The sequence below is a fragment of the Natator depressus genome, chromosome 2, assembly GCF_965152275.1.
Source record: "Natator depressus isolate rNatDep1 chromosome 2, rNatDep2.hap1, whole genome shotgun sequence".
Classification (NCBI taxonomy): Eukaryota; Metazoa; Chordata; order Testudines; family Cheloniidae; genus Natator; species Natator depressus.
In genome coordinates, this window is record NC_134235.1 from 149,469,706 (window position 1) to 149,483,274 (window position 13,569).

At 41.3% G+C, this 13,569-nt stretch overlaps 1 protein-coding gene across 1 annotated transcript in view; it reads left to right on the forward strand.

The window, feature by feature from the left end:
* CTNNAL1 (catenin alpha like 1) overlaps positions 1 to 13,569 on the forward strand; it is a 126,415-nt gene that overhangs the window by 19,197 nt on the left and 93,649 nt on the right. The window contains exon 2 of the mRNA XM_074945104.1: positions 7,377 to 7,566. Within this exon, the coding sequence (XP_074801205.1) occupies positions 7,377 to 7,566 (190 nt within the window). The remainder of the gene's footprint in view (positions 1 to 7,376; positions 7,567 to 13,569) is intronic.

Sequence of the window (13,569 nt, forward strand, 5' to 3'; positions counted from 1 at the left end):
ATAACAATCCAGTACCCAGTATTATCACAAACAGCCCTTCTAGTTTTTACACCACAACAGAATTCACTGTATCTGATGCTAACGTATTTAATTATATAAATTACACCACCATAAAATATTTCCAACTTCAGTATTTTTGTTTTTTTGTTCTGTATTTTGATTTGTGGTTCAGTTTTTACCTGACATTGAGATGTCTTAACAAAACACAGCAGTTGTCAATGTTATTTCCCTTTAACACACACAGCCCCCCATCCCTCCCAAAAACCAAACAAACTTCACCAAACATCCTTCCAACTTAAATAAATTAGAACCATCATAGTAACGACCCCAGCCTGCCCCCAAACAAATGAGGATTGTATTTTCCTATCCCATTACTTTAATCCTCAACAGATGGGGAGATGTTATTCCTCTGCATTGTAGAATCTCCTTCCCACCTTGAGTGCTATTAAGTATTTTACAGTCGGAATGAGCTAGGAGGGATTTAACTGCATGTTTTAAGAACATGCCTTCCTTCTTTTTCCCTCATATCAAAGAGCCTGTCCTGATGACAGAACATCTCTTACAAGTAATAAACTACTTATTGTAATCCCATATTACAAATGTTTGTTTTTTAAAACGCTTCACTTACCTTCCACACGTGATTGCAGATGAACATTTTCTCCTGACTCATATTCCATGGCTAACTTCTAGAGTGTTGACAACACACTTCCACAACTAAGAAACCAGTCTTTCTAGACTCTTGTTCTCTTCACAGCATGCATGGAGATCCATCAACACTGAGTAAGAAACCCAATAGTGGTAACAGAGTGAAATTGTATCCCATGCTATTGTGAACAATGTTGCTGCCAACCCCATTAAAAGTATTTTTCAAATAGTTTGAAAAACACAACTCTGATGACCCCCCCCCCCCCGCTTTCTTAGATAGCTGGGTGGCATGTCTTGCTTACATACTGATTGCCAGATTTGGGGTTGTGAAAGAATTTCCCCTCAGGTCAGATTAGCAGGGACCTTGTTTTTTTAGATTTCTTTTGCAGTCTAGGGTGTGGCTTGCCTGTTAGGATCATCTGGCCATATTCCACTGTAATGTGGCACTCATCTCTTGAGCCCCTCCTAGCAGCTGGGCGTGGTACTGCAGTCCATTTCTTTCCCCTTGTGCCCCCTGTAGACTGCCAGCTGAAACTGGCTGGTCTTCGGTGATTTAGCCCTCCAGACAAGTCTTAAAGTCCGAATGAACCCCTTCCTTGGTAGGAAAGTCTAGCAAATAAAATGGTCTTTGCTTTCGCTATGGTCTTCTGCCTTGGCTCTGGACCCTATAAATTCAGCCCTTTTCTCAGGCTTCCAAACAAGCCGTGCCCCTCTTGGGAATTATGCCACTTTACCTGGGACCAGTACAGGAACCTGATCCCACCCAGGGACTCTGTACATAGCAGCCACGTACTGCTTTCTTCAGTCCTTTGCTGCTATTTCCCTGGGCCTCTTCCTACCAGGCCCTTTTATCACTAGCCCCATCCCAAGACCAGTGTCCTCTGGTTCTTCTCCCTCTGCAATCCCAGAGTTCAGCCAGCCTTAAATTCTCTGGCTCCTTTGGACAGGATGGAGTACCCTTCTTCTCTGCTCTGGTCCCAGCCAGGAACTGACCTGCTAAGACCCCACAGCACCTTTTATCTGAGCCTGCTGGACTCTGATAGGCTGTTGCTAGCTCTTCTAGCTCTTGAAACACCAGGTCTCTCTAGCTTCCAAGATAGGGCTGCCAACTTTCTAATTCCAGAAAACTGAACAACCTTGCCCCGCCCCCACCACTTCCTGAGGCTCTGCCCCTGCTCACTCCATCCCTCCTCCCTCTGTTGCTTGCTCTCCCCCATCCTCGCTCATATGCTCATTTTCACTGCAAGGCCCAAACAGGCATATTTATTGTTTTGACAGATGTATTATTCCAAGTTCAGGTTTCATTTGTTACAGGATGCTAGAGCTGGCAGCAAAATAGCCAAAAAGGATAATTTTTTAAAAAATGAAAGTTTACAAAGGTTTTCATGATTCTTTCCTGCCGCTCTTCCAATTTTTTGTAACCAGCTCCATGTTTTTTGTTCACTAAAGTTACTGTAATTTTGTGTGTGGAATTAGGACCACACATTATCACAGCTGCAGTGGGTCCATTAAAGGCCCACTCCTGAAGCCCAAATACAAATCCATAGAGCACAACCACAGAAATGCATACCTGTCCAGATACGTAGATAAATAAATCTGTAGAAACTGACTCCCACGCCTACATGCAGATTCACACGTGTATTCATGTGTACACATCTAGCATACACTAACACGCATACTTCCACATTATTTATATATTACAATTGTTGTTTAGTGCCTAGAGATCCCAACTAAGATCAGGGCTCCAGGGTGGGAGGTGCTGGACATACACATAGAAAGAGAGTCTGCAACAAAGAGTTTATAATGTAGCTAGACAAAGGTGGGGAGAAATGTATAATACATGGCTCTTCTGCAATTACTCATCAACAGGTTTCAGAGTAACAGTCGTGTTAGTCTGTATTCGCAAAAAGAAAAGGAGTACTTGTGGCACCTTAGAGACTAACCAATTTATTTGAGCATAAGCTTTCGCGAGCTACAGCTCACTTGAACAGGATTCACTTTTTAAGAAATAATACATTTCTTTTAGAGTTCTTCTCTTTTTTAAAAACGTGTTCTGAAATGAATACACAGATAGTCTGTCATCAGTTTTTTTGTGCGCAAGCCAGCAAAAGAAATAAGTCAGTTAGGCTGCAAATTTTATTCACATAGGTATACACACATGTGGGAATACATGCATCTCCCTACACACGGTCTCTTACACACATATAATGCATGCATGCACAGACTTGCCTACACAGAGAAACTTTTTCATACACTTTTCCAGGGACTGCCTAAATCACCAAGCCAGGAAGGGAGGAGGGTGGGCTGGAAGGGAAAAGATGGGTGGAGGAGAGAGGATGGGGAGGGAAAGAGGCCAAGGATGAGAGCACTGTGGGGGTGGGGGGGCAGTGAAGGAGAGAGGAGGGGCGTGGCGGGGGGGTGGATGGGGAGGCAGAAGGCTACAGGTGCATGAGGATGTGGGGTGTATAGGGATATAATGGGAGTGCAGCAGTGTATGGAGGTGAATTGCGGGTGAGGGACATGGGGGTGGCAGCTCTGGGAGGTGGAGAGGATGGGTGGGAGAGCGCTGTAAGGGGTACAGGGCTGGGATGGGTAGGTGTGGGGGGCAGGATGGGATGGGGAGGGATGCAATGACGGGGATGGGGGAGTGGGGGCTGGGATGGGGAGGGATGCAATGATGGAGGTGCGGGGGGGGGGGGGGGTTGGGACGGGGAGGGATGCAACAGTTTAGTCTCCAGAGGACCAAAATGCTTTGATCTAACTAAAGTCACTGGGCTCAATATAGGTGAAATTTAATGGCTTTTGATATACAAGAGGACAGACTAGATGAGCTCATGATCCTCCTGGCTTTACTCCGTGAAATGTATGAAAAAATCTTATTCATATATATTTGTTTTATTATTTGTTGATAAAATATGGTGACAATACAGAGATAATTAAAATGGAAAGTTTCTAGAATACTCTATAATTTGTATCTGTCCAATTTATCTTCTGAGACTAAATACCTTCTGCCTCCTCCCTGTTAACCATTGTCATGTATATCAAGATGATTGTTGTTCACGAAATGTGAACCCTACCTTCAACAAAAATCAGTTTACCTCTAGTATACCTAACTTGCATTTTAGTCTCAGTGGCTCTGTTTTGAATTAACCAATTTGTCATCTGCTAAAAAAAAAAGTTGGTTTCAGATTTTAGAATGTGTGCTTATATTAGTGAATCTCGTGATACAAAATCCAGTTGCTTCTGTAGATACAGGGAGCACGACTCCCAGGATATAGTTGTGTCCTTCAGGTGGGATTTCAGCCTGCTGTACTTGTTTGTGGTCCTAGGTGCTCCAAAAGAGAACTAGGCCCACAGGGAACTTGATTCTGATCACTCTGAGCTAGCCAAAATATCCAAGCCTGGTGAATCTGGTTGTGGAACTTCAGTGACAAAAGATCTCCTGACACGGGACCCTATCACCTGTGACAATATGTCTAATTTCAGGTATAGGGCATGGCTATTTGGAGGGCAAACTTCAGAAATAAAGGCTTTTGCATAAGGTCATTTCAATGTTGTTCTCTTGGAATCAGTCTACTTTGGTGCAGCATTCAAGCGTTTGGGAACGTGCCAGTTCTTGCTGTGACATTCACTCTATAGTTTATACCCTTTCTGATATTTTGGAGCTTTTTCAGGGTAGTCTGCCTCATAGGGATGAATGCCAGCTCACTGATTATCCAATTACCAGTAAGTGTGACCTCACAGGGCCACTTAGATAATGTGGCGTTGGGGGCATGTTCTGGTCATATCTGGGTTCTGTGGAGAATCTTAGGCTGGTTTTCAGTTCACCTGCCACACACTGAGGATTGAACTCAGTTCTGAATGCTGTCACCAAATCACCATTCAAGCTATTATGAAGAATTCTCTGGTTCTTATCACTGAAGGTCACCATGCTGCAAGTAGTAACAGGAACTGGTAAGTTTAAAGTCATTTTCTTGAAGAGATGGAAGTGATTCATTTGGATGGAAATTAGAATTAAAAATGCACAAAAACATAATTCTAATATTATTCATTAGTTAAAACTAAAGATGCTGGATACATAAGAAGAAAGTGTATCAAATGGTTTTATTTAAAACTCCTTTATTAAACAAAGGAAGTATTATGTGTAGTTAGTGAATTGAACTTATTGTTTCTGGTCATGTCCTTCAAAATTTTACAGCAAGTAGAACTCTTCCTCTCGCACCTAGTTTTTATTTACAGAAAGAGGAAAAGAAGCTCTCCTGATTTTTGTGTCTTCTAATTGGTTTCTCAACATTGAACCAGTCATTGAATTGAACTAGTTGAATAAACTGAAATGAAGATATCCTCATCTGCAGTTGCAGAGAAGGATACTAATGTCAAAAGTTGGTTTTAGCACTTAGTCTGTTAGTCAGTGACTTGTACCAGTTCAGGTTTTTGACTTTTTTAAAAAGGCTTTAACATTGGTTGTCATAATTTCAAACTTAATTTTAAATTGATTTAGTTTTGAAAAGAAAAATATATTTCATTTAAAGTTAAAAAAAAATCAAATTAAGATTTTTTTGTAAACAAGTCTGTTTTTATCCATGCTAGTGTTCAAGACATTGCTGTTTTTTTTGTGAAAGGCTTCCTGTTTTGTTCCATTTGAACCAAAATATTACTGTCCCTCTTTGTCCTAATCCCAAGGAACAGTAATGAATGTTTGAATGTAATCAGTTTTAAGAATCATTTCTGTCTCAGAAGCTCAGATGCTTTTCATTCTGCATCAAGGCCCTAAGAAAGGACAAACAGCACCCAAGTCTACCTTGTATAATTCAATGCATCTGACGAAGTGAGCTGTAGCTCACGAAAGCTTATGCTCAGATAAAGTTGTTAGTCTCTAAGGTGCCACAAGTACTCCTTTTCTTTTTGCGAATACAGACTAACACGGCTGCTACTCTGAAACCTTGTATAATTGGATAACACATCCTCTAATGGAGGCGTATTTCAGTAAGAAGTGTCAGAAACATTCAAGTCTTACTTTATGAAATTATTGGATTTATCATGGGAAAAGTGCATAAGCAGCTCTGCTGGCAATTTGTAAAGCAACCACTGCATCATGTCACATATTTTTCAAATATTAGAGTGGATATATAGCCTCAGTAGATGCAGCATTCAGAAGGAGAATACTGCAGGCCACTGTGGGTTGCTAGTGCCTCCATTAGGGGTCTGGAATATGCTTTGGAAGGTCCCGAGCGTCAAGATTAGCATAGATGATCAAAGAGAAAATGGGGAATATCCCTTGTTTTGATTACTATCTCTCTTCAGGACATTCGTGCCAGTTCATACTCCACTTTTTTCAGACTAACATCACTCCATATAGTTTCAGTCTAAGCTTAAATTAAGTTTGGTCTTTTTACTTTAAAAGTTAGCAAATTATCATAAACCGTTCTTAGAGGTGTTAGCTGAGCTTATTGAGGGATAACCTCCCCAAAAAGGTTTTATGTACTGTCTCCATCTGCTGCAAGTATCTGAACTGGCAGAAGATCTTGAAAGAATATTATTCAGGTAAAGAAAATTTTCCATTAAGATTTTTCTGTTCAGTTTCAATGTAGTATTCTGACTAAAATTTCCGTGGAACTGTGAAATGAATGGAGCTGCGTAAGACTTTGACTGGAATATTGAAGTTGTTAATATTTAATACAAACATGTTCACTTATTTTATGCTGCTGCAAAACTAAGTTTGCTGCAGTGCAGTTAGTTCTGCTGTCTGGGGAAGTGGAGAGGGGAAAGAAGGGTTTCATAGTGGGGAGAAAGCGAGAGAGCATAAGTCCTTCTGTTACTGGAGGGAAGGTTTGGCAGCCAGAAGGATTTGTTTTTGCTAGATTGGAGTAGGGTGGGAGCATCCACTTGCACAGACCCCACACACCCAAAAGTATTTTCTTATAGCTGGGCAATGTCCTGCAGTTTTTTTACAGTAGGTAGGGGAGGTTCGTAGGTTTCCTAATCCCTCTTTCTTTCGTTTTCTTTTCACTGCTATGAAATAAGACCTATTTTGATGCAAGGCTAATGGGTCCAAAATTGAGCCTGATCTAAGAGTAATTTTTAAAAAATGTGTATCCGGTCTTGTGAGAGGTGGGTAAAGTTCTTCAAAATGTAATTTAGCTCCAGCATTGGTTACATAAATGCTTTTGCTAGGCAAATTGCTAACATTAAGATTTTAATTGGGTACATGCACATCTCTGCAAATGGCCTTTTTTCTATTTATGTGATATAGCTGTTGATTAAAATACACAAGTTCTGAATAGACAGTCAGAATGGAAAGATGGCAGGACTTGTGAATGTGTTGGCAAACCAAAACAATGCTGGTTGGTCTAGAATTACACAACAACTTTTAACAGGGACACTGTAAGTATTATTGGCCTGTCAAGTGACTTAGAATGGTTTATTTTTAGTACACCCGCTCCCATTACTACATGTGAAGTTTAAAAATAAAAGTCAATCTTTAATCTTTTATGAGAAGAGGGTGTGAGTTCAGAGGTGAAGAGGGAACTCCAAACTGCTTTTTTAATATTCAGGTTTGAATTTGTTTCCAGAAATATTTAACACATGATTCCATGTGACTCAGTGCAGTCATGTATCGGCTAATAAATTGAAGGTCTAGCCCCAGGTGTATTTCAAAACTTGCTAGTAATTTTCATATTAAAATGTTGACTAATCTGCCATCCTAACAATTAACTTTTTTTTTATTATAGATAACTACTCTTATTAACCATAAGGATAAACCAAAGCGGTCAGACAAGACGTTGCAAGCAATTCAGCGGGTGGGTCAAGCAGTTAACCTAGCAGTTGGAAGATTTGTTACAGTAGGAGAAGCCATAGCCAATGAAAATCGAGAATTGAAAGAGGAAATGAGTATTGCTTGCATTGAGGCAAAGCGAGCAGGTATGTGATTATTTAAGAAATATGCCATTTATGTTGCACCTGACATTGAAAACAAACAGAATCTACTGCTTTCATCTATTGCAGCCGTTAAACGTGATTTTGGGAGACCTTTTCAGTGATGACCCCTGCCTACATTCAATACCTGATTGGTACCAGTGCTCTCTCACTCCACCTGCTGTTTAAATGTCCACCATTATGACTAAAGTTGACAGATGATGGCATTCTTGTGTCATGCTTTATTGTGTGGAACACTTTGCCACAAGAAGATTCACTTTTCTCTTTTTAATTTAAAAAACCCCCCAGCAATCCGCCCTCAACAAACCCTAAAGTTGTTTTTAAAAGTACTTTCAGGATGACCAATGGTGAATCTACATATTTTCCCATTTCTCCCAGTAACTTTCCCTATTTCAAAATTGGAGAACCTGTATTTGTAGTTTTGATGAGGGAATCTTTAAATTAAGGAAATCAGTGAATTAAATTGTTTATTTTAAAGAAACATAATTTGATTTATATCTGGTTGAGTCTTCACAAAACTAACTTGAAAACTTGTGCTATTGCAATCTGTAATACATTTTAATATAAAACCACACTGTAAATACTGTTTTTAAATTCTTATTTTAAAGCTCCCATTTGTAGGGTATTTTCTATTTTAGTTTTACAAAGTTACTGTAAGCAAAGAACAAAACCACAAGAAAATATTAAACTTATATTTGTAACTTTTTTTTCATCCATCCAATGGAGCAAAAAACAAAATTACTAAAAACAAAATTACTTCAGTGTTAACACTGAAATGTTGTGTAGAGCTTCAAAACATGAAGAAAATCCAAATATGTGAGAACCATTTATAGAGACACGTTCATAGTGCAACATGAAGCATTACTCCAATCAATGATTTTAAAAAAAAAATTGCAGGCAGTTACCACTGGTTTGTCGTCGCTGACATTCACTTTCAAGGCCTGCAGAATTAAAATACTAGAAGGAAAACCAAACTTGAAAGCACTATTTATTCCCATGCCATATAATCTTTGTGTAATTGTCCATATGGATTCCACTCCTTGTGCTCTTCCCACCCGATGCACACATGATTACTGTCCAGAAGAATCCAGTGTCCATTGGGGCTATGAAGGACAGAGCAGGATCAGTAGGCCATCAGTTCCTCCATACCACCTGGCAGTGAGATGGAACCCTAGCACACTGGGCATTGTTAATTAGTTTGGTTAATTAGGTTAGTCACCTAGTGGCATGCCAAAAAAAAAACAACTGACATTTGTTCTTAGATAAATGTTTAGGGTAGAGCACCTACGCCTTGTTACAGTGTGATTAGCATCATGGCACAAGCAAAAACAATAGATTTAAGGCCTGTCTCTCATGGAGTGCTTTGATGCCTGTTAACAACAGGCACTCTGATGTCTGCTCTGCCTTGGAGAAGGACACATTCTGTAGCAATGTTCTGTTTGTTGCTCTTTGTCCAAGTTCACTCAGAGCAAGGAAAGCTTGCATGAAACTATTTCCCAAAAGATCGATGCAAGCTGCCTCAGATTACCGAGAAGAAGGCTATAGCCATGCCTCAGCCATCCAGTCAGTCCTTCTCTGTTAATGTCCTTGGGAGGCTGGATTCCACCCCGATATGCCGAGCCATATTTTATCAAAGGCCCCATTCATCCGCTATTACTGTATATTTATATTTTCAGACAGAAAGGAGCACTTCTCCAGAGATGAGCCAAGGCTTGGGTCATCCGTGCCCAGCAAGTTGAGACACCAGATCATCAGACTCATGATTTGTCTTGAGATCACTCTTCTGAGGGCTGGAAGCCTCAGAAGGCCTCTTCCAGTGTTCCAGTACCAAACTCAGAGACAGCATATGTGGTACTTGCTAAATCAATGGACCGTGCTAACCTTGGTACCAGCTCCTCAGCATTGACCCTGTCAAAGAGAGCCTTACTACTTGGTATTCCCAGTACTTTCCACCTTCTTGCAGACGATGTCTGTTTATACCTGTTACCGTGGAACCAACAATCTTGACACCTAAACTATATGTTATGCCACGTGACTTATCAGTGATCTGGGTACTGGAGTCCTCTCTCTTTGAGAGATTGAGGGTGGTGATATCCAAACCCAACAGTTTCAGAGTTACTGGTACATCAGATTCAGGAGGTATCCTTGGCACCCACCTCCCCCATACAGAGACAGACCCCCTTGTGGGAAGTATACTCTTCAGCTGGGCATAGCATGGACTCATCTCCAATCTGTCCATTTTCCCTTTCCTGGGTAGCACATTGTAAGTCAGGGAGGGATTCTAAAGAGGAGTCCATGAAAGGTAGAAGAAAGAGACCTTGGGCACATAGGAATCCTCCTTCTTGGGTACCCCCATGTGTTTCCCGCTTCAATATTCCTATCCTTACCATCCGTGGTCCTATTGAACAACCTGTGTTGTGCAGCCATATTCCAGAAAGCCTGCATCATCCACTTTCTCGAGGGCTAGATCAGCCGCTCCAAATAGGCAAATCAGATCATCGCCAACAAGTCTGCGGTGGGTGCATTTCGGATAATGGAGAATCAAGAGGAGGATAGTAAAGGAAGAGCATCAGCTGCAAAGTGAAGAACTTCTGCTTTCTCCTCATCTTCCCCAGATGAGGAAGTGAAACCACCCTTGCCTGCCTCATTAGATGAATTCACGGTATTCCAGGACTTCATGAATCAGATGGCAGAGACCTTGGATGTGCCCCTGGAGGTAATTAAAGCGAAATGGGACAAACTCTAGGACATCCTACGTGCTGCGGCTAATGGAACCTGCAAAAAAAAAAAAAAAATGCAGTTGATACCAGGTATCTGAAAGGGGTCTAAATATTTTTGGTTACATATATCATCAGGTTCAGGAGAAGCCAAAATGGGGACATCCTAAGTCTACACCAGGAGAGAAGAATCTAAAGAAATTGGACATCTTCAGTCACAAGTTATGCACATCAGTTAGCTCCAGATGAGGGGGCTAACTATCAGACTCTCCTCTCCAAATATGACTATTTAACATAGGACCAGTTGTCTCAGTTTATAGACAAACTCCCTGTAGACAAATTCCCTGAGGAACACCAAGAAGAGATGAAGTCTGTCATGGATGAGGGCTGACTGCTTTCCTGAAATTGACAGCTGGATGCACTGAGCTGTAGTGGAATGAGCTGTGATACAATGACACGTACTATGACCTCAGCAATAGTTATCATGGCTGCTATCCTTGGTGACCCAGTGAGGTCTAGACAACAGTCGAGGACCTGCCATTTGAAGGCAACAAACTTTTAAGTTTAGTAATGGATGAAGCCGTCACTCCTTGAGAGGCTCCAGGATGATTCTTTTTTTGGGCCTCCTTGTCTCTCTCACATTGCTCCAGAGTGGCTACTTGACAGATGCCTTTCTTATCCCCTGGACACTGGGACTAACATATGCTTTCCCACCAAGCCCCATGAGGAAACGGAGCAAGATGCTGGGTGGATGATTGATAGTCCCTAGCTGAGCTAGGCAGTTCTGGTATTAAGATCTGATAAACCTTTCAATACGGTATTCTACCAGTCCTGCCTGACAGTCTTGCAGAACAGCAGTCAGATCCTACACCTAAATACAGCCTTGTTGCATCTGACAGACTGGATGCTGGCTGGATGTCATCCACCAAAAGAAGCTGTTCAGCGGAGTTTCCAGAATATTCTGCTCTCCAAAGCAGGATATTTTCAACTAGACTGACTTACTAAGCTTAATGGAAATGATTTTCTATCTGGGCATCTCAGCACAACGTTTCTCACGTGACATTACCAATTTCAACAATATTGGACAACCTGCTAACCCTGATACAAATCTGAGCTTTCCATTAGCTCCAAAGGCACCCATCTAGCAGCAGTCTCATGTCGCCCTCCTGTCCTGGACCATATTATTTTTTTCAGGCCCTACAGTGGCAGGATTCCTTAAGGGCCTCATTCATTATTTTCCCTCGGTGTGTGAGTTCCCTCCCTCTTGGGACTTCCTATGCAGTGTTAGCGAGGTTGATTATTCCCTTCCCTCTCCTCCCCCACCAATAGCAACCTATTCCCTACACCACCTGTCTATGAAGACTGCCTTTTCAGTATCCATTACATCAGCTGTAAGAATAGGGGCAATTCAGTCCCTCATAACAGGTCTTCCTTTATCCAGTGTTTCATAAGAACAGAGTCACTTCGCCTTGGGCAGACCTCACCCCAAGTTTTTATCTCAGACTTCTCTGAAAACCAATCCATTCACATCTCATTTTGTTTTTTCACATCAGCAGAACAAAATCATTCAGGAATACACCCAGAATATTTGGGCCTTTGCTGATGGAGTTCAGGGGCTCCCTATATCCACACAGAGATTGTCTTAGGTGGGGCCATGTCTGTTGCCATTTCTACACTATGGAGCCTATATCTGCATATCTCCATAGAGTAGAATTAATGTAATCTGATAGAAGAAGCTCTACTACAGCTTAGAAATACCACCTCTGAGAAATGTTAGCTAAGACAGCAGAAGCACTCTTCTGTTGGCATATTTGCATCTCTAGTGAGGGTTTTGGTGGCGTAGTTATGTTTGTTTTTTTCTCTCCACGCTCCTAGGCTGGTATAGCTATGCCTGTATAACTTTGTAGTGTAAACTAGGCCTGGGTCTCCAACTGTAAGGGCATGCGCTACATTAACCAGGTGAGATCCAACTAGCTATATTAGAGCTTATTCCACTAGAGTTCAGGCAGCTCTGTTGCCTGTTTGAGGAATTTCCCTGTTTTGAAAATTTGTAGGGCAGCTGTGTGGATTAAGCTAGTTTACAGGACACTATTTCTTAGTGGAGGCTTCCAGATTGGATAACTGTTTTGGTAGGGCTGTCCATCAGCCATTAAATAGGACTCGGACTACTCACCCACAAGCGAATAGGCTACTGCTTGTTAGTAACCATGAGTGGAAGCCATCTGGACAGTCACTTGAAGCAAGAACGGTTACTTTCCATGCAGTAACTGTGGTTGTTTGACATATGGTGCTGCGTAGATTCCATGACCCACCAGCTTTTCCTGCTATATCATTTGGATTCTGTATTGGCAAAGGCATTGAGGGACAGTTGGGCCTACTTATCCTTTATGCTCTTGGGGGAGGAGAGCATGAGGGCATCTGGGGTGCATGCACGGCCCCAGTATTCGCTGCTGGCTGAAAGAATCCAAACTCATGCCCATGGGGTACATGCACACCAAGAATGGAATCTGTGTGGACAACACATCTTGGAGAACCACCATTACTGTAAGGTAAGTAACCATTCTTTCACCAGGCCAAATGATGAAAATAGTCTTTAAACACAGCAGAGGAAGCCATTGCGGTTTACAGCTGACATACTGCTTTCATGATTGCATCTGTTTTCTCTTGGGATATTTACCTAAGACATTAACTAATGAACAGGTATAGTGTTTTAGTATTTAATTTGAGAGCATAACTTTCTGAAATGGAGAATTATTGTTGGCAGAAACCCACTTCTAGTAGAAACTTGTATAATGCTTTCTCTGTGTGGATGCTGGTGATTGTGGAGATTAATCATCTGTTAGAAAATTACGTGGTTTTGCAACATGATCAGTGTTTTATGAATTGATATTTTTACATTACATAATTGCAAGTCAGAAAATAGATTTTTCAGGCTTCTTCCAGTCTTCAGCGGCTTCAGCAATTGAACATGAATTCTTCTGTACAGAATCAAGTACCACTGCAACTGGCATTAATATTCAGAGCAGTTCCCTAGCACAACTTGTCAAATTAATATTTGTTACTTTCTGGCAAAGACAGTATTCTGCTGCACTCCTCACAGACTTTGTGAACTCAGATGTTTGTTTCTGTCTACGTGAGGCATGACAAATATACAGACACTTTCCTGTTAATATTTGGCAAACTACAAGGTAGTTGATGCAAAATAATTTAATTGGAAGCGGGATCTTTGTTGTTCTTTCCTTTCAAGCCTTTTGACAGTAAATTTAGAATG